The sequence below is a fragment of the Tiliqua scincoides genome, chromosome 5 (assembly GCF_035046505.1).
Source record: "Tiliqua scincoides isolate rTilSci1 chromosome 5, rTilSci1.hap2, whole genome shotgun sequence".
Taxonomy (NCBI): domain Eukaryota; kingdom Metazoa; phylum Chordata; class Lepidosauria; order Squamata; family Scincidae; genus Tiliqua; species Tiliqua scincoides.
In genome coordinates this window covers 132,308,846-132,329,732 of record NC_089825.1, presented here as the reverse complement: position 1 = coordinate 132,329,732, position 20,887 = coordinate 132,308,846, and the positions used below count along the sequence as shown (strand labels likewise).

Here is a 20,887-nt window from a genome sequence, read left to right as displayed (position 1 = left end):
GGGATTTCCATATCTCAATATTTGATTATTTTTGATAACTGATATTTTATTTTTTCATGACAAGTTTCATCATGAACAGACTTTATTTTTTTATTTTAACTTTAACTTTCTTTTCTCTAGGCAGAAGCTTGTACAATCTTTAATGAGTTTTCTTCTTTGTTCTGGGTATATAATGTACAGAGTATGATTTCTCATATGCTATAGGTAGAGGTGTGATTTTTTTTCCAGTTATAACAAAATAAAACACCTAATATCTCATTCTTCACTCCTCATTTTTGTAAAAACAAACAAACAAACAAACAAACAAACAAACAAACAAACAAACAAACAAACTCTAAAAGACAGGATCTGTGAAAAATACCCCTGCTAATTGGGTAAGAGGCACTTTTTCAAGCGGGTGCTCCTATTTTTAGCAGAGGGAGAGTAACTGGCCCACCTCACCCCAGCACTGTCTGTTCTAGTGGCTGTCTGCTGGTATTCCGTTGCATCTTTTTAGGTTGTGAGCCCTTTTGGGACAAGGAGGCATTTAGTTATTTGATTTTTCTCTGTAAACCGCTTTGTGAACTTTTAGTTGAAAAGCGGTACATAAATACTGTTAATAATAATGTTAATAATAATAAATATAAATGATAAATAATGGGCTGGACGAGGGGGTGCATGGGTAATGATTTTGGCTGTATTTGATGACACTATACTACCTACATTAAGAGTACACTTTTAATTATTATACTTTATAAAAACACACCTTTGGAATAAAATGACATAACACCACTTTCTGCACTTTTCCTCCAATGGGGAAAAAATGAAATTTGTGAAACAATAAAAACATGTAAGAACACCTTTAGCTATATGAGAGACAAGAAGCCCCAATATCTTCCTTCCATCTTTCCATAATACGCTGTTACTAGTAGTGCCTTTTCTGTCATTTATATTGACAAAGATTTGAATGTCTGCTGAAGCTCTTCTCTTTCTATTTTCCTACCAGATTAAAAAAGAAGACTCAAACACAAGTGATTTTGAATGTCCACACCTGAACCCTCAGTAACTCTCAGTGGAAATCAGTATCTTGTATCTTCTCTAACACATCCTGTTTGGTCCTATGAAGCCATGGAAGTGAGGAATACTTCCACAGTTACGGAATTTGTCCTTCTGGGCTTCCCTTCTCTTCACCACGTACGGAGCCTCTGCTTCTCAGTGGTTCTTTTGATGTACAGTCTGAGCATTCTGGGAAATGGGTTCATCCTCCTCATCGTCTTTGTGGATCCCAAGCTCCAAACACCCATGTATGGCTTCTTGTGCAATCTGGCCACTCTGGAGATCTGCTATACCTCCACTGTGGTCCCCAAATTGCTGCAGACATTTGTTAGTGCAAGGACCACCATTTCCTACCAATGCTGTATGGCTCAGGTTCTTTTCATCTTTTCTTTTGGTGCCGTTGAGCTCCTCCTCCTCACCGTGATGTCCTTTGACCGCTACATTGCGATATGCCATCCACTGCGCTATCCAGTCATCATGACCAAAACTCTCTGCATCCAGTTGGCCATTGGATCCTGGTTGGGAGGATTTGTAGAGATACTCATTCAAGTTGTCATGATATGGACTTTACCTTTCTGTGATTCCAATGTCATAGACCACTATTTCTGTGACTTTGGGCCACTCTTAAGTTTATCCTGCTCAGACACTCAACACCTTGAACTGATAGGGCTGCTGTCAGCCATCTTCTTTGTGCTTTTCACTTTTCTTCTAATTGTGGTGTCCTACATCTTCATCATCTCCACGGTTCTGCGAATTGCCTCTGCAAGTGACCGCAAGAAAGCCTTTTCCACTTGCACCTCCCACCTGACTGTGGTCTCCATTACCTACGGGGCTATTATGTTTATGTACAGCCGACCAAACATGCACTCCTCATTTCATTTCAACAAGGCGGTCGCTGTCTTGAACTTAGTCATTGCCCCCATGCTGAACCCTTTCATATACACCATCAGGAATGTGGAAGTCAAGCAAGCATTCAGGAGGGCCATTTACAAAAAGGGGACTTGCTTCAAGGAGATGTTATTCAATGGAAGCAATAGGCAGTAGACAGGACCAGAAGTAGGAGTTTTACAGTGCAATCTTAATGCATTTTGGCTCAATACTAAGCCCCATTGAATTCAGTGGCATGGCAATGTAAATGTGTATTGGATTGCAGCCTTAGAAATGGCAAGAAAGAATAGTCTCCTTCCTCTTTTTGACCATAGGAAATCATAATTTGAATGTAATTTAGTTTATTTTACAGGAGAGAGGAATAGAAGTTATTACTATTATTATTATTATTATTATTATTATTATTATTATTATTATTATTATTATTTAATGACATAGCAGGGTCCAGGCGAGGACACAAGCAATAATATGTACTCATCCTCTCCATTACAGCTCTTGGAATGTTTATTTTATGGCTGCTACTACTCCTATTACATAGAACATCAACAAATATTTGCATATCACTTTTCAACAGGAGGGGTTCACAAAGTAATTTATTTTGTAAAATAAATCAATGAATGGTTGTTTACAAATCAGATCAATAAATTATTTGTCAATGTGGGCAATCCTTACCTGGACTTTGGGCATCACAAGTCCCCTGCACCGGCCCAGGAGTGTTGCAAACATGCCATAAACCATATTCGTGCCCCCTTACGACCGGTGGATCTGGTCCCAGATGAAGTATGTCTGTGCCAGCCAAGGCAGGCGGGCACAGGGGGTGGGAAAGGTTGGTGGGAGGGTGGAACAGAGGTGGGAGGTAGCATTTTTGGGTGTGCGGTAGGCAGAGAGACAAGAGACTTGCATTCTCTCTACAAGTGGCCGTCAGAAAGCTTTCTCCACTTGCACCTCTCACCTTACTGTGGTCTCCATTACATACGGGGCTCTTATGTTTATGTACATGTGGCCAAATAATGCGCACTCCTCATTTCATTTTAGCAAAGCAGTCGCCATCTTGAACACAGTCATCGCCCCCATGCTGAACCCTTTTATATACACCATCAGGAATGTGGAAGTGAAGCAGGCATTCAGGAGGGCTGTTTATACAAAAGGAAGTTGCTTCCAAGAGAAGTAATTTGCAGGAGCAATGCTAGTAGACAGACCACAAGTAGGAGATGTACAGTGTGTACAGGAGACTTACAGTGTGGATTTACAATTTGCAGGAGATTTACAGTGTAATCTGAACACACTTCAACAGGTAGTAAATCCCATGTAGGTCAATGGGACTTCCAAGTAAATGTGTATTGGATTGTAGAAATGGCTAGAAAGTAGTTTCATTCCTCTTCTTGACCTATAGGAAATAATCAATTGAATGTACTTGTTTTCTTTATTTTACCAAAGAAAGGAATATAAGAACCCAATCTTATCCAATTTTCCAGTGCCAATGGGAAATGTGCTGCATCCAGTGGTGGGGAGGCAGTCACCAAGGCCTCCTCAAGGTAAGGGAACATTTGTTCCTCTGCCTTGGGGCTGCATTGCAGCTGCACCTCCCCCCCCCCCCCCAAAAAAAAAAAAAAAAAAAAAAAGAACCTGCTTTCCCCTGGTGGTATGAGGTCACTTTTGGTGTCAACATACAAAGCAAGGGAAAGCAAGCAAAAGGGTGGAGTGACACAATATCAGGACAGGTTCGCAAGTGAGTGAGGAATCAGGTTTAGCATACTTGAAAACATATTAAAGCCTCCCCCCACTTTACGGAAATCCTATGGTAGCCCACTATATTGCACAGCTCTACCTCACTATGCTCCACAGTCTAATTTGTAATATGAGATAACATGTGCATAGTTTGATGGTAGGCCATTCAACAGAATGTAAAGACATTCCTAATTGCTGTGACGACTCACAATCATTTGAAGGACTGATTGTACTAAAAATACCTTTGTGAGTTTTAACAAATGTTTACGATGTATTTGGGAGTCCTTCATTAGAAACTGTCCCTCTGGGAAATAGGAGTTGCAGGAGATATTGCCAAAAGAGAGAAAATAATTGCTCCACTCTAGCAGAAAAATCTTCGAAAGGCAATGTTGCGTAGATGCCAAGGGAGTAATGTCCAGATCCCCCATCTGGACCTTTCTCTATTCGTTGCTTCTCTGGATAAGAGGGAACATACTTGTCTCTTCAAGGAACCTTTTCTCAAACATCAGTGCTGATGACATGGATAGCACTGCAAGCAAGGAGAGGAGCTTCAGAATGGAGCCGAAAGGATATGAGCCCTAAACTGTGACATTTTATTTTGCAGTCCATCTCAAACCCTTTAACTTCCAAGGAATTTGCTTCTGGGTAAGTATGTTTAGGAGAGCAGCACCAGTGAAATCAGTGGGAGAAAATCTGTTCTATGTTTATGGGCTTTGGTTCAAATGAAAGTGAACATAAGAACATAAGAACATAAGAACAGCCCCACTGGATCAGGCCATAGGCCCATCTAGTCCAGCTTCCTGTATCTCACAGCGGCCCACCAAATGCCCCAGGGAGCACACCAGATAACAAGAGACCTCATCCTGGTGCTCTCCCCTACATCTGGCATTCTGACTTAACCCATTCCTAAAATCAGGAGGTTGCGCATACACATCATGGCTTGTACCCCATAATGGATTTTTCCATTTCCAATGTGAAATACACATTGGATTTATATTCCAAGATACATCACTAAGCTCCCCTGAATTCAGTGAGGAAAGTTAATAGTGACTTGATTTAAGTCCCAAAAATTATTGTTCTATTATTATTTATTTTAACAGTTATTGTTATTATTGTACTGTTATTTATTGTTTTATTGTTTTAATTCCAGTAAAGGTTATGGTCAAAGGTAAGTCCCAAAAATTCATTAGTCATGACTAAGTTTGAATACATATGCATGTCAATGGTGCTCCAAAAATAGATCACACTTAGGGGTATCTGCAGGTGGAGTATAATTTATTCAACTTAGGCCACATGGGAATGCAGGGAAAGTATGTGATAATGCCAGAGAAATCTGCTAGAGAAGGGGACACAGTGCTGGATGAGGACAGTCTGGAGTACTTGGGCCAATGGGTGGAAATATCTTTGAGACTGAACCCTGTGACCACGAAGGTGAGGGTCTTTATGCACTCTTTAAGCATAGTAGTTGGCAACCTTCAGTCTCGAAAGACTATGGCATCGCGCTCTGAATGGTGGTTCTGGAACAGCGTCTAGTGTGACTGAAAAGGCCAATTCGGGAGTGACAATCCCTTCCACATTGGGAGCAAGTGCAGTCTGTCCCTGGTCTGTCTCCCTGGCTATGGGCCTTCCTTCTTTGCCTCTTAGCCTCAGTCTGTTGGCCAAGTGTCTCTTCAAACTAGGAAAGGCCATGCTGCACAGCCTGCCTCCAAGCTGGCCACTCAGAGGCCAGGGTTTCCCACTCGTGAAGGTCTACTCCTAAGGCCTTCCCCATCAAATGCCACCCAGCATTATGACTCAAACACATACGAGAAAACATATATATAGTTTGATAGTAGACCAATCTACGAAAATGCAAAGACATTTCTAATTGTTGGCACTGCTCAAAGTCTTCTGGAGGTTTAAATGTAGTAAAAATACCTTTCTCAATTTTAATGAATGTTGACAATGTATCTGGGTGACCTTTGTTAGAAACTGTTCCTCTGGGAAACAGGAGCTGCAGGAGATATTTCCAGAAGAGGGAACATGATTGCTCCACGCTAACGGAAGAAATTTCTCAAGGTACAGATGGAAAGCCAGTAATGTTCATATCCCACTTGTGAAACTTTCTCTGTTAGTGGATTCTGCGGATAAGAGAAAACAAACTTGTCTCTCCCATGAAGCCTCTTTCTCAATGTCAGTGATATTTATGGCGCTGCAAGGAAGAAGTGGTTCAGAATGATGCCTAAAGAACGCAAGCCCTAATCTGCGGAAGTTTATGTTGCAGTCAATCCCAATTCCTTCAAACTTCTAAGGAATTTGCATCTGAGTAAGTATGTTTAGGTGAGCAGCACCAGTGAATTCAGTGGGAGGAAATCTGTTCTGTGTTTATAGGCTTTCATAAAATGACAATGAAATAGACATTGGGTTTTATTTAAGACATGTAGTCGTCACTAACCTTCACTGAATTCAGTGAGGTAAGTTAATCGTGACTTGATTTAAGTGAAGAAAATTCCAGTCATGATTAAGAGCCCAATCCTACGGCCTGTAGTGCCAGGAGTATGCTCGTATCACTGGCTCTGGGTGTCATAAATGGGTTTTTTCCATAGGTCTTGTTGGTCAATTTAGGCAGGTGTCGTGTGGGTTTTGGGTAGGTAAGGTCATCTCGGGGTACACCGCAGGGTGATAAGGGCCGGGTGGACTCCACACTTGGTCATGCTGGCATTCCCGGCTGGGTGACGCAGGCTGGATGAACCTCGGCCTGGTGGCAAAGGTCCACTGTGGGTTCGCTCGGGTGGCCTGAGCTAGCCTGACACCCTGCCCCTTCGGAGTGACAATAAAGATGGTGGAAGGCTTGTACTGACGCTGCCCAGAGTCTGGTGTGGTCGCCCAAATCACTATAGGGGGAAGTAGACGGGCAGCTTTGTTTCCCCCATGTAGAACCCGCATGACTTATTTGTTAGGCCCTGTTGCAATCTGAAGTATATTTAAATAGTTAATAAAGTGGCCCTTTGTACCATATGCCCTTGCCTGTGTTTTTATTGGGGGGTGCTGGGTAAACACATTGTAAAAACTTCCGTTCAGGTGCCATTCAGTGTATGTTCCATCTAAGAGCAAGTTCACCTGTTTCTTTTCAGGCATTTCAGCCTATAGAAGTGCCACTCATTAGAACTTCATGGCAATATGTGTGTGTGTGTGTGTGTGTGTGTGTGTGTATGTATATATTTATATATATATGTACCATTTTATACACTGATATTCTGTGCATAGTTGAGAAGCAGAGCATTCAGAATCTGTCACAAGGGGGTGCTGGGTAAACACATTGTAAAAACTTCCGTTCAGGTGCCATTCAGTGTATGTTCCATCTAAGAGCAAGTTCACCTGTTTCTTTTCAGGCATTTTAGCCTATAGAAGTGCCACTCATTAGAACTTCATGGCAATGTGTGTGTGTGTGTGTGTGTGTATGTGTGTATATATATATGTACCATTTTATACACTGATATTCTGTGCATGGTTGAGAAGCAGAGCATTCAGAATCTGTCACAAGGTCCCATGATTTTCTTGGGAGTTCCATATCTCAACACTGGATTATTTTTGATAACTTTTATTATTATATTTCATGACAAGTTTTGCCTTGATCAGACTTTGTTCATTTGTTTGCTAATTTTATTTCAAGGCAGAAAGCTGTGCAATCTCAGTTTAAGAACTACCCTTCGTACGTAATTCTGCCGAGTATGATTTGAGGTTTTTCATATGCGATAGCTGAGATAGACAAAGCAAGTTATATTTCTAATGGCATAACTGGGCCTTGCTTTCTGGCAGCACAAGGCATTCTATTTAAAGTTATCTAAAATATGCATACATTTCTTTTCCTATATTCAAGGCTGAGTACAATTAAAAAATAAAAATGCAACAATAAAAACCTATATGTAAAATCAGATACAGAAAAACCATTAAAAGCAATTTAAGGTTACACAGTTAAAGGATGTGGATAAAAATATAAAATTAGCAACAGCATAAACACATGGCATAAAAACAGCAATTAAGGGTCCCTAAGAGGTTCCTCCTCCCTCCTCAAATGCCAAACAAAATAAATACATTTTTAGACACCAACCCCCGCCCTCCCCCCAAAAAAAAATTGTATAAAGACAGGGCTCATCTTAAATATCTCTGGAGTGGTATGTTGGTGGTGGGAACATGCTGTATGTGAATAAAAGGAATTTCTTGAGAATAATTTAATGTCAAAACCCAAAAATCTTCATTCCATTTGGCCATAGTCTGGTATTGTTTAGGATGCGTTTTGAGGGCCCAATTCTATCCAATTTTCCAGTGCTGGTGCAGTACTGCCAATGAGGTATGTACCTCATCCAGGGCTAGGGAGGCAGACAGAGGCCTCCTTAAGTATGGAAATATTTGTTCCCTTACCTCGAGGCTGCATGGCAGTTGCGCAAGTGCTGGAAAGTTGGATAGGATTGGGCCCTAAGTCATTTATATTCAAAGATATGAATGTCTGCTAACACCCTGCTCTTTATTTTCCTACCAGATTGGAAAAAAAAGACACACACAAGTGATCTTGAATGTTCACACCTGAAACCCCAAAAACTTGGGATGGAACTATCATCTATCTTCTCTAATACATCCTTATAACTGAGCCGGTCCTATGAACTCATGGAAGTGAGGAATACTTCCACAGTTACGGAATTTATCCTTCTGGGCTTCCCTTCTCTTCACCATGCGCGGAGCCTCTGCTTCTCAGTGGTTCTCTTGATGTACAGTCCGAGCATGCTGAGAAATGGGTTCATCCTCCTCATCATCTTTGTGGATCCCAAACTCCAAACACCCATGTACGGCTTCTTGTGCAACCTGGCCTTTTTGGAGATCTGCTATACCTCCGCCGCGGTCCCCACATTGCTGCAGACATTTGTCACTGCAAGGACCACCATTTCCTACCATTGCTGCATGGTTCAATTTTTCTTCATCTTTTCCCTTGGAACCATTGAGCTCCTCCTCCTCACCGTGATGTCCTTTGACCGCTACATTGCAATATGCCATCCCCTTCGCTATCCAGTTATCATGACCAAAACTCTCTGCTTCCAGTTGGCCATAGGATCCTGGTTGGGAGGATTTCTTGATATTATATTCCAAGGTGTCACAGTATGGACTCTACCTTTCTGTGATTCCAACATCATAGACCACTATTTCTGTGACTTTGGGCCACTCTTAAGTTTATCCTGCTCAGACACTCACCACCTTGAACTGCTAGCAATGCTGTCAGCCATCTTCTTTGTGCTTTTCACTTTTCTTCTGATTGTGGTGTCCTACATCTTCATCATCTCCACTGTCCTGCAAATTCCCTCTGCAAGTGGCCGCAAGAAAGCCTTTTCCACTTGCACCTCTCGTCTGACTGTGGTCTCCATGTTGTATGGGGCTATTATGTTTATGTACATGAGGCCAAATGCACACTCTTCATTTCATTTCAGCAAAGCGGTCCCTGTGTTGACTACAATCGTCACCCCCATGCTAAACCCTTTCATATATACTATCAGGAATGTTGAAGTGAAGCAAGCATTCAGGAGGGCAGTTTACAGAAAGGGAAGTTGCTTCAAAGAGAAGTTATTGAGTGTGAGCAATGCCAGCAGAGAGCATTAAATAAGAGGTTTGCAATGGAACCTTCATGCATACTGATGCAGTAGCAAGTCCCATTGAGTTCAATGGGACTTGCTGCTAGTTAAGTGTGTATAGGATCACAGCCTTAGAAATGGCAGGAAACAGTATTTTATGTCCTCTTTTTGACCAATAGGAAATCGCCAGTTGTGTGTACATGTTTAGTACATACCAAAAAATTAGTATTTTTAGTGACTTTCTTAGTAATTTTAGTATCTTTTTTTGTAACAAAGAAAAATAAAATAACATTTCAAATCAAATTCTAAACATGTTGCATTCATAAGCAGGTATGGGAGTTATCTATGGTTATCTATCTATGGATATCTATTTTAGTCTATAAACAACTCAAAAAGATCTGTTATGTTTTCTAACTTCAACTTGTAGTAAAATCATCAAATGTTATTTTATTTACAATATGAATGAAAATGGTATGTATATGTACATGTATATTGTTCTCAATGATTGTACTAGATCATTACAGCCCATGAAGGAGGAAGAGCTGCTTAAGATGGGAGGTACATCCCATCATATGCAGCTTTTTGTTTGTTTGAAATGTATCATTCATTTTCTTTTTTGGTTTGATGTTACTCTTCATTTGCTGCCTTTTTTAAGATAGTTATACCCTGGATATATTCTTAACACAAAAAACAATATTTATAAAGCATGTTTCGTAATTGTGCAGGCTTAATCAAAGCTTCAGGAGTCTCAAAGGGTTGTTGTGAGAATAAATGCCATCCTGAGTCCTTGAAAATTGAGAATAAAAAAGATGTCCCAAAGAGGTTTACATGCCACTAAGGATAAAAACCAAAGAACCAGTTTTCCTTCTTCTTTGGGCCAAAGACAAAAATGTGCCCCCCCGGCCGCCATCTTGTCTTCCTTGCATGGCGTAAGTGGTTCTCATCTGGCCTAGGTGCTGTGGTGATGGCAAGCAGAAACAGACCTGCCTTCATTGTGCCCTGGGGCAGGTCCACGACATGGTGCCCCCCTCCATCACACCGTCCCCCCCGGAATACTCATGGAATCTTGCACGACGCTCACCACTCCTCGAAGAGAGAGAGAGAGAGAGAGAGAGAGAGAGAGAGAGAGAGAGAGAGAGTTCTTGGTTTGGAAAATTATAGCCCAATACTTAAATTTAGATTTTTATTTTAAGTATTGATATCACAGTATAATCCCTATGATTCTGAACATAAATATACAAATACAGATGAGATAACAATTTAGGGTGCCATCCTATTCTGCGCTGGAACAGGTAAGCCAAGAGGCTTGCGCTGTATCCAGCGCAGAATTGTGGCCACAAGCGGCTCAGCCAGAGGCAAGGGGAAAGATTTCCCCTTTCCTCTGCGTAAGTGCTGCTGGTGCCTATGGCTCTCCTTGGACTTGCGCCACCTCTTGCTTTAAGCCGCTCCGTTCTCCCCAGGAACGGGGGTTAGGATCCGTCATAACTGCTGAATCCCAGCACTTCCTCCTGCTCCCCGCCCACCCTCCCTCGGGGCCGCCCACCTCCCACCCGTCCCCTGCGCAGGAATGCCTCCCTCCCCCTCCTCCTTGCCTCCCCCTGCCTACCTTTCATTCTTGCATCGGCGCAGACGGGCCGACACAAGCCTGAGAGAGGAAGCCAGCTCGGGGGTTTGTGTCAGCCTTCGCAGGCTGGCGCTTCTTGAGTGCTGGCCCAACTTCCTCTCAAGGAGGTGCAAACATGCCTTACGGCACATTTGCAACCCTCCTGGGCTGAGGCAAGGGATTTGTGTCAGCCGAAGGGTGCATTTGGATTGCGCCCATAATGAATGAAGCATGAGTGTTGGTTTATTAACATAAAAGTTTAAGAAGACCCAGTTGGAAATGACCAAAGCCTGACTAGTCCAGCTTCTGTCTACATAATCTGCTTATCTGTCAGTTGCCTCTGCAAAGCCCATAAGCAGGAAATGAGAGTATGTCCTTTTTTCACCGTTATGCTCCTGCAACTGGTATATAGCCGCCTTGGGTGCCCTTCGGGGAGAAAAGCAGAATATAAATCAAATAAATATGGAGGCACACTGCCACTGAAAACGGAGGCAGCCATAGCCAGCATGACTTGTAGCCAGTGATAGGCCTGCCTGAATGCCATAAATGTGTTTAATCCCCTTCTGAACCCCTCCAAGCTGGTCGCCGTCACCACATCTTGCGGTTGCAAATTCCACAGATGAATGGTGGGTCTTTGTGAAGAAACATTTCGTTTCATCCACACTAGCAGCCCAGTCCTCTTGAGGGCTGAGCTGTTGCGCATAGCCTTTTCTGAGAGCAGGCGCATGTTCTACTGTGGCAAAGTGGCTGCTGATGGAAATGTTAATCTGCGCAGTGCACGTAAGGCTGATTGGGTCAGGAGTGGGGGTTCGGATCCAAACTGTACTGGCATGGCCCAATCCCATTCCACCCACCAACCTGGACTTTTGGATCTTTCGGTGCTTGGAGGATTGAATGTAGTAAACATCCCTTTCTAAATTTTAGTGAATGCTTTCAAAGTGTCTGGGAGTCCTTTGTTAGATGCTGTTCCTCTGGGAAATGGGAGTTAAAGGAGCTATTACCAGAAGACAGGAAATAATTGTTTCAGTCTAGCAGAAGAATCTTCTAAAGAACATGGGGAGTAGATGGAAAGATTGTCATGTTCATATCACCCGTCTGGAGCTCTGAACCTCTTCCCAAATGTCAATGAAGCCTCCTTCCCAATGTCAACAACGTTTATAGCACCAAAACAAGAAGTGAAGCATCTGAACGTAGTCTAAAAAATATGAGCCCCAGTCCATGAAAGCATTTTTGCAGTCAACCTCAATCCCTTCAAACTGCAAAAGAATTTGCATCTGAGTAAGTACCTTTAGGAGAGCACCGCCAGTGAAATCAATGGGAGGAAATTTGTTCTGTGTTTATGAGCTTGGAGAAAATGACATTGAAATATGCATCGTATTTTATTCAAAGACATGTAGCCATCGCTAACGTTCACAGAATTCAGTGAGGAAAGCTAATAGTGACTTGATTAAAGACCTGAAAATATATTAGCCACGACGAGGTTTGTATAGAAACACTTTGTTAAAAACTTCCCAGTGGTTTCAACAGGTACCATTCAGTGCATGTTCCATCCAGATGATTAGGATTTCCTGTTTCTTATGCATAGCAGCTTACAGAAGTCCCGCTCGTTAAAACTTCATGTACCTTTCTGGCTATATGAAGAGGTCATTGCACCATTTCATACATTGGCATCATTCTGGACATGGTTGAGACACTGAATATTCCAAATCTGTCATGAGGTTCCATGAGTTTTACGGGATTTCCATATCTCAATATTTGATTATTTTTGATAACTGATATTTTATTTTTTCATGACAAGTTTCATCATGAACAGACTTTATTTTTTATATTTTAACTTTAACTTTCTTTTCTCTAGGCAGAAGCTTGTACAATCTTTAATGAGTTTTCTTCTTTGTTCTGGGTATATAATGTACAGAATATGATTTCTCATATGCTATAGGTAGAGGTGTGATTTTTTTTTTCCAATTATAACAAAGTAAAAACACCTAATACCTCATTCTTCACTCCTCATTTTTGTAAAAACAAACAAACAAAAAATAACTCAAAAGACAGGATCTGTGAAATATAAATAATGGGCTGGACGAGGGGGTGCATGGGTAATGATTTTGGCTGTATTTGATGACACTATACTACTTACATTAAGAGTACACTTATAACTATTATAGTTTATAAAAACACACCTTTGGAATAAAATGACATAACACCACTTTCTGCACTTTTCCTCCAATGGGAAAAAGTGAAATTTGTGAAACAATAAAAACATGTAAGAACACCTCTAGCTATATGAGAGACAAGAAGCCCCAATATCTTCCTTCCATCAGTCCATAATATGCTGTTACTAGTAGTGCCTTTTATGTCATTTATATTGACAAAGATTTGAATGTCTGCTGAAGCTCTTCTCTTTCTATTTTCCTACCAGATTAAAAAAGAAGACTCAAACACAAGTGATTTTGAATGTCCACACCTGAACCCTCAGTAACTCTCAGTGGAAATCAGTATCTTGTATCTTCTCTAACACATCCTGTGTTGGTCCTATGAAGCCATGGAAGTGAGGAATACTTCCACAGTTACGGAATTTGTCCTTCTGGGCTTCCCTTCTCTTCACCACGTACGGAGCCTCTGCTTCTCAGTGGTTCTCTTGATGTACAGTCTGAGCATTCTGGGAAATGGGTTCATCCTCTTCATCGTCTTTGTGGATCCCAAGCTCCAAACACCCATGTATGGCTTCTTGTGCAACCTGGCCTTTCTGGAGATCTGCTATACCTCCACTGCGGTCCTCACATTACTGCAGACATTTGTCATTGGAAGGACCACTATTTGCTATTGTTGCTGCATGGCTCAATCTTTTTTCATCTTTTGTCTTGGAACGATTGAGCTCCTCCTCCTCACCGTGATGTCCTTTGACCGCTACATTGCAATATGCCATCCCCTTCGCTATCCAGTTATCATGACCAAAGCTCTCTGCTTCCAGTTGGCCATAGGAGCCTGGTTGGCAGGATTTCTTGATATAATATTCCAAGGTGTCATAGTATGGAATCTACCTTACTGTGATTCCAATGTCATAGACCATTATTTCTGTGACTTTGGGCCACTCTTAAGTTTATCCTGCTCAGACACTCGCCACCTTGAACAGACAGGGCTGCTGTCAGCCATTGTCTTTGTGCTTTTCACTTTTCTTCTGATTGTGGTGTCCTACATCTTCATCATCTCCACGGTTCTGCGAATTGCCTCTGCAAGTGACCGCAAGAAAGCCTTTTCCACTTGCACCTCCCACCTGACTGTAGTCTCCATTACCTACGGGGCTATTATGTTTATGTACGTCCGACCAAACATGCACTCCTCATTTCATTTCAACAAGGTGGTCGCTGTCTTGAATTCAGTCATCGCCCCCATGCTGAACCCTTATATATACACCATCAGGAATGTGGAAGTCAAGCAAGCCTTCAGGAGGGCCGTTTACAAAAAGGGGACTTGCTTCAAGGAGATGTTATTCAGTGGAAGCAATGGCAGTAGACAGGACCAGAAGTAGGAGTTTTACAGTGCAATCTTAATGCATTTTGGCTCAGTTCTAAGCCCCACTGAATTCAGTGGCACGGCCATGTAAATGTGTATTGGATCACAGCCTTAGAAATGGCAAGAAAGAGTAGTCTCCTTCCTCTTTTTGACCATAGGAAATCATAATTTGAATGTACTTATTCAGTTTATTTTACAGGAGAGAGGAATAGAAGTTGTTGTTATTATTATTATTTTAATGACATAGCCGGGTCCAGGAAAGGACACAAGAAATAATATGTACTCATCCTCTCCAACACTGCTCTTGGAATGTTTATTTTATGGCTGGTACTACTCCTACTACATACAACATCAACAAATATTTATATACCACTTTTCAACAGGAGGGGTTCACAAAGTAATTTATTTTGTAAAATAAATCAATGAATGGTTGTTTACAAATCAGATCAATAAATTATTTGTCAAAGTGGGCAATCCTTACCTGGACTTTGGCCATCACAAGTCCCCTGCACCGGCCCAGGAGTGTTGCAAACATGCCATAAAGCATATTCGTGCCCGCTTACGACCGGTGGATCTGGACCCAGATGAAGTATGTTTGTGCCAGCCAAGGCAGGCGGGCACAGGGGGTGGGAAAGGTTGGTGGGAGGGTGGAACAGAGTAGGAGGTAGCATTTTTGGGTGTGCTTTGGGCAGATTTGATGGTGGATTGGGCCTGGGAGGGAGTGGGATTAACTGTGGCAGCACAGATCAAATTCTAACCCTCCCTAACCCCATTGGCTTTACCCAGGCTGACCGAATTTGCATCAGTGGATTTCCTGGCACAGATCTGAGAAGCCCCATAGGGATGGCTGGCAGGTGTCACTGGGTAAGAGTTAAAATATCCACTCTGCCTGCCTGTTCCAATGCAAGTTGGGATAGAGCTATTAGTGAACCAGCATTTTTTGATCCTACAAAAAACTGGAGATCCCCTTCTCAAGACAACAGCCCTGCTCCAATGGCAGCTTAATGTGTGTAGCAATTAATAGTAGTAGTAGTAGTAGCAATTAATATATTACCATTTGTTACCAATATTATAATGCCATTGTACAAATCAATGGTAAGGCCACACCTGGAGTATTGTGTCGAGTTCTGGTCGCGCATCTCAAAAAATGCATAATGAAAATGGAAAAGGTGCAAAAGAGAGCGACTAAGATGATTACAGGGCTGGGGCACCTTCCTTATGAGGAAAGGCTACGGCGTTTGGGCCTCTTCAGACTAGAAAAGAGGTGCCTGAGGGCGGACATGATTGAGACATACAAAATTATGCAGGGAATGGACAGAGTGGATAGGGAGATGCTCTTTACACTCTCACATAATACCAGAACCAGGGGACATCCACTAAAATTGAGTGTTGGGCAGGTTAGGACAGACAAAAGAAAATATTTCTTTACTCAGCGTGTGGTCAGTCTGTGGAACTCCATGCCGCAGGACGTGGTAACGGCGTCTAGCCTAGACGCCTTTAAAAGGGGCTTGGACAATTTTCTGGAGGAAAAATCCATTACGGGTTACAAGCCATGATGTGTATGTGCAACCTCCTGATTTTAGAAATGGGCTATGTCAGAATGCCAATGCAAGGGATGGCACCAGGATGAGGTCTCTTGTTATCAGGTGTGCTCCCTCGGGCATTTGGTGGGCCGCTGTGAGATACAGGAAGCTGGACTAGATGGGCCTATGGCCTGATCCAGTGGGGCTGTTCTTTGGCTTAGGAGAGCTGCTGTACTGAATTCTTTGAAAAGGATTAGGCACTGAATTGATGCTTTGAAGATAATGTGTGATTTTTAAGAATTGCCGTTAAGACAAAAATATTTTTTTTTCTAAATCTTGCAGCAAAGCGAACTGTTTGATCTATCCATAAACAATCTCCTTATGAGCCAGACTATACCTTCAGCATGTAATTCAGAATTCAAATAATTCTTAGAGCACAATCCTATGCATACAGACTCAGAAGTAAGTCCCATTGTGTTGAATGGGACTTACTACCAGGTAAGCATGCATAGGACTGCAGTCTTGATCCTGTTGGTTTCCAGGTCCTTAATACTCTCATAGCTAAATCCTATGCATATTTACTCAAAAGTAATTTCTATTGTATTCAAGAGGGCTTACTCCAAGGAAAGTGTGTAAAGGATTGCAGCCTTACTTAAATAACTGGGATTTTCAAGGACAACTTCATACTCTTTCTGAATTACTCTATCATGATCAGTGTTTAATTGTTGCCCAAACTGTGGGTTGGGACCTACCAGTGGGTTGCAAGCCGATTTTTGGTGTGTTGCGAAAGGTTTTTGAAGCAAACAAAACAACTGTTCTTTTTGGGTTGTTTCCGGTCTCTTTTTTTCAGTATTCTAAGTCTAGGGGAGCCTGGGCTTCGCGTACTTCCTGGACCTGGCGGCAGCCCCCTGTAAGTAAAAAAAAAACAAACCACCCCATTAGCAATTTCCCCCCTCCCTCACAAAGACTCCCCCAAGAAGTTTTATTCCCGAGAAGTTTGAGAACCCCTACTCGAAAGGTTTGGGGAAACAGTCCTTGAACTCCATTTCTAGGGAGGGTCTAGGAAATGTCTACACACATATACTGTACACACATGAGTCTAGCAGCCTTGTGAGTACAGCACTCTGATTATTATTAATAATCAATTAGTATTAATAGATAAAAATATTATTTCTATATCTTTTGTTTTTGTCTAGTGGGTTGTGATAGATTGTTGTTTTAAAAAGTGGGTCCTGGTGCTAAAAAGTTTGGGAACCACTGATCTAGTTTAAGCAATGTCCATTCATGATAGGGCAGGAGGTCTGGTCTAGAGGGTAGAGCCTCCATTTGCCTGAAGATTAACATCTACAAGGTCGCCAGTTTGAGGCCACCAGCACCGTGCGACCTTGAAGCAGCTGGCAAGCTGCAGCTGAGCTGTTCCAGCTGCTCGGAGCGTGGGAGGATGGAGGCCAGAATGTTAAACCAGATCGGAGTGTAACATCTTGATTGTGGTGGTTCTTGAAAGAGAGAACCTTCTTTCAATTTGTAAAAATCCCTGCGTGGATTTAATAAGCCTGCCTGTGTAAACCGCCTTGAATAAAGTCTTGAATAAAGACCAAGAAAGGCAGTATATAAATACTGTATATTATTATTATTGTATATTATATGATAATATTAAGAATGCTGTTAGAGTGAGATGCCTATTTTAAATTGTAACAGTTGTTAAAAGATAACTAGTGTTGGGCAGCAGATGAAAGAAGGCACAAAGTAGAACCAAAAATATGCCCGCATCTTTGTACTGAAATCATGCTGCAAAGATAACATTTGTTATTTATCTGAATATCTTGCTTTCTAGATCACCTGATGCTTCTTGGACACCTTCTGATACCGATGAACACTTCAACAGTAACTGAATTTGTCCTTTTGGGATTCCTCTACCTTAACCACATTTGTGGCCTCTGCTTCTTAGTGGTTCTGTTGATGTACAGTGTAAACATCCTGGGAAATGGATTCATCCTCATCATTGTCTTCCTGGATCGAAAGCTTCAAACCCCGATGTACGTCCCCTTGCGCAACCTGGCCATTCTGGAGATCTCGTACACCACCACCGTGATCCCCAAATTACTGCAGACATTCCTCACTGCAAGAACCACTATTTGCTATTGTTGCTGCATGACTCAGATTTTCTTTGTCGTCTCTTTTGGGGAGATCGAACTCCTCCTCCTGACCGCGATGGCCTTTGACCGCTACATTGCGATTTGCAAACCTGTTCGCTATCCAGCGATCATGACCAACACAGTCTGCATCCAGTTGGCTATGGGGGGCTGGTTGGGAGGATTTGTACATATCTTCTTCCAGGCTTCCTTGGTCTGGACTTTGCCCTTCTGTGATCCCAATGTCATCAACCACTATTTCTGTCACACTGGACCCGTCTTAAGTCTAGCCTGCTCTGACACCCGCCTGCTTGAGTTTGTGGCATTGCTCTCTGCCACCTCCATTGTGGTCATCAGCCTCTTTCTGATTGTGCTGTCCTACATCTACATCATCCCTACCATACTGCACATTCCTTCTGCTGCTGGGCAGAAGAAAGCATTCTCCACCTGCACCTCTCATCTCACTGTGGTCTCCATTTCGTACGGAGCCATTATTTTTTATGTATATCCGGCCGAACGTACACTCCTGCTTTCAATTCAGGAAGGTGGTGGCCCTCCTGAACACGGTCATTGCTCCTGTGATGAACCCTTACATTTATACCATCAGGAATGTGGAAGTGAAGAAAGCCTTTAGGAGAGCAGTCGGTAAAAAAGGGGGTTCCCCTCAAAGAGAGACTTTCCAATCAGATTCATAGGTGGAACTACAACCTTACAATATAGAAAATGCCAGAAAGAATAATTGAATATCCTTTCTTGAGCAGTGTGAAATTCCTAGTTCCATCTATGTTTTTGATTTCCTCTATGGAGCAGGTTTCTCAATGTGTGCTTCTTGGAGTCCTGGGGCTCCCCAAGACATTTGTTTGGAGTGTAAAGGGCTCCAAAAAGTTTGAGAGCTGCTGGTATAGAGGGCCAGTGGGTAGTTCCATGAGAACGTTCAAGAAATGAATCTTGTCCCATTAGTAAAAAATGTATCTGAGCAGTTCCAACATAGTTGTACAGTTCCTTCTCCCTAAATATAGTGCACAAGCAAGACCAACAAGGAAGATGGTGCTAGTGTTACGTGAAAATCCCCTTTTGCCTTTTAGTTGTGATTTTCTCTATATCTGGTTATGTTACTAAAATATCATGCAGACTAAACTTCTTCCAGCACACAGGCCACAATCAAGTCAAGTCACAAGCTCATGGTTACACAGCCTCCACCTCCCTGTGGTCACACATTGTGGGAGAAAGTCTGGCATCTTCAATAATTGTTTAAGTGTCTCTTACATTACTGTATTCATTGTATTGTTTTAACCCAATCACTGCTTAAGTACTGCATGCAAACTTGAACTGCCTTCTTGTGTTGCTGATTCATTGTATTGTTTAAGTTCCCCCAGCTAGGAAACCAGTCATAGACCCCACTGAATTTTGCTGATAACTGACATCCTGATACGCACTCCAAGCAGAGTTTGTCCCTTTAGAAGACTTTGGGCACAATCCTAACCAACTTTCCAGCACTGGCAAAGCTGTGCCAGTGGGGCATGTGCTGCATCCTGCAGTTGGGGGGCAGTCATGGAGGCCTCCTCAAGGTAAGGCAATGTTTGTTCCTTTACCTCGGAGCGGCATTGCCCTTATGTCAGTGCTGGAAAGTAGGTTAGGATTGCGGCCAACATTGTCTAATGTGTTTGCTTATAAAATGAGAAGCTCGGTTTAGTGCAATCTGCTTTGTATAACTAGATCTAAATGATGCAGCCGCTTCTCCAAGGCCTAGGTTTGGTCAGTTCCTGAATAGGAGCCCACCTAGGAATGCTATGGATGCCATCGAGTATCACGATAGAAGAATCATGGGGTATCAATGCAAGCACACACACAATCAGAACCAAAGATTAGCAGGTCAAAGACTGTCCAGCATATAGTACATACCAGGGCCCATAAGAGAGGGTTCAGGGGCTACATTGTACCTGGATCTGGAATAAAAAGGAAATAAACCAGTTTTCCTTGCCAAATCCACCTTTCAATGCAGCCTTCTTTATTTCTGCACATCACTCGGGGAAGGGGAGGTCTCCCTCCCTCCTTCTGCGACAGTGGGACAGTTGGAAAGGACTCTCTGTGACCTTATGGAAGCTAAAAGACTGATATTGAAAAACTGGAAGGGTAAACGCCCTCTTCTATTAGTCAATGGACTGAGGGTCTTTTGGCTTTGTAAACTTTTGAGCAAATGGCTGGCAGATGACATCTATAAACTGATATATTTGTGGATAATTGGAAACTTTTCCTAAACGTATACATATAGCGAGTGAAATATGTGACGATATATATTATATGTGAAATACGCAATATAAATTGTTTAAAAATCCTTATAATGTATGTCCTTTTTCCTCCTTGGTTCCTCTCCAACTTTTTTGGAAAGCAAATATATCTTACAGCCCAACATGGGAACAAGTGTTGCAATTGTCCCAACAGAAATGTATCCTCATCCTGTCTTTTTCTCAAATGCTTGGAAAGTTAGATCTGTAAAAAAAAAACCAAGAAAAAAAAACCACCTTTATGTTTCTTAATTAACATGATTAATTGGTAAGGGAGAAGTCTAACTTCTTCAAAATCATTCCCATGAGAATTGTTCCAAACAAATGATTCCTTTTTCAAGAGACATACTTGACAAAAGTTTACATTGTAATGTAATTAGAAGTTTAACAGCTCGAACAATCCCCAGGTCATTGGAGGCAATATATCTCATGAGAATTTCTTAGAACTTAGATCTCCCAAGGTCTCCATTTCTCTACAGCAGCAATTTTCAAACATTTTTGCATCTCACAACACACTGCGATGGTGCTAAAATGATCAAGGCATCTTTAAAAAAAAAAAAAAAAATTGATAAGGCACACAATA

General features: G+C 42.0%; 4 protein-coding genes across 4 annotated transcripts; all 4 read left to right on the top strand.

Moving 5' to 3' along the window:
* Positions 1-1,107: 1,107 nt before the first annotated feature.
* On the top strand, positions 1,108-2,079 carry LOC136653577 (olfactory receptor 6X1-like). The gene has a single exon (XM_066630469.1). It carries the CDS (start codon positions 1,108-1,110, stop codon positions 2,077-2,079), a length of 972 nt encoding a protein of 323 aa, XP_066486566.1.
* A 6,216-nt stretch (positions 2,080-8,295) lies between these two features.
* Positions 8,296-9,276, top strand: LOC136653576 (olfactory receptor 6X1-like). Its single transcript, XM_066630468.1, has one exon. The coding sequence runs from the start codon at positions 8,296-8,298 to the stop codon at positions 9,274-9,276; it is 981 nt and encodes a 326-aa protein (XP_066486565.1).
* A 4,117-nt stretch (positions 9,277-13,393) lies between these two features.
* Positions 13,394-14,380, top strand: LOC136653575 (olfactory receptor 6X1-like). Its single transcript, XM_066630467.1, has one exon. The coding sequence runs from the start codon at positions 13,394-13,396 to the stop codon at positions 14,378-14,380; it is 987 nt and encodes a 328-aa protein (XP_066486564.1).
* A 3,541-nt stretch (positions 14,381-17,921) lies between these two features.
* On the top strand, positions 17,922-18,653 carry LOC136653574 (olfactory receptor 6X1-like). The gene has a single exon (XM_066630466.1). It carries the CDS (start codon positions 17,922-17,924, stop codon positions 18,651-18,653), a length of 732 nt encoding a protein of 243 aa, XP_066486563.1.
* The last annotated feature ends 2,234 nt before the right edge of the window (positions 18,654-20,887 follow it).

Bases quoted from the DNA above. Each gene is read 5' to 3' on its own strand.
- LOC136653577 (XM_066630469.1), top strand. From the start codon at position 1,108: ATGGAAGTGAGGAATACTTCCACAGTTACGGAATTTGTCCTTCTGGGC.
- LOC136653576 (XM_066630468.1), top strand. From the start codon at position 8,296: ATGGAAGTGAGGAATACTTCCACAGTTACGGAATTTATCCTTCTGGGC.
- LOC136653575 (XM_066630467.1), top strand. From the start codon at position 13,394: ATGGAAGTGAGGAATACTTCCACAGTTACGGAATTTGTCCTTCTGGGC.
- LOC136653574 (XM_066630466.1), top strand. From the start codon at position 17,922: ATGTACGTCCCCTTGCGCAACCTGGCCATTCTGGAGATCTCGTACACC.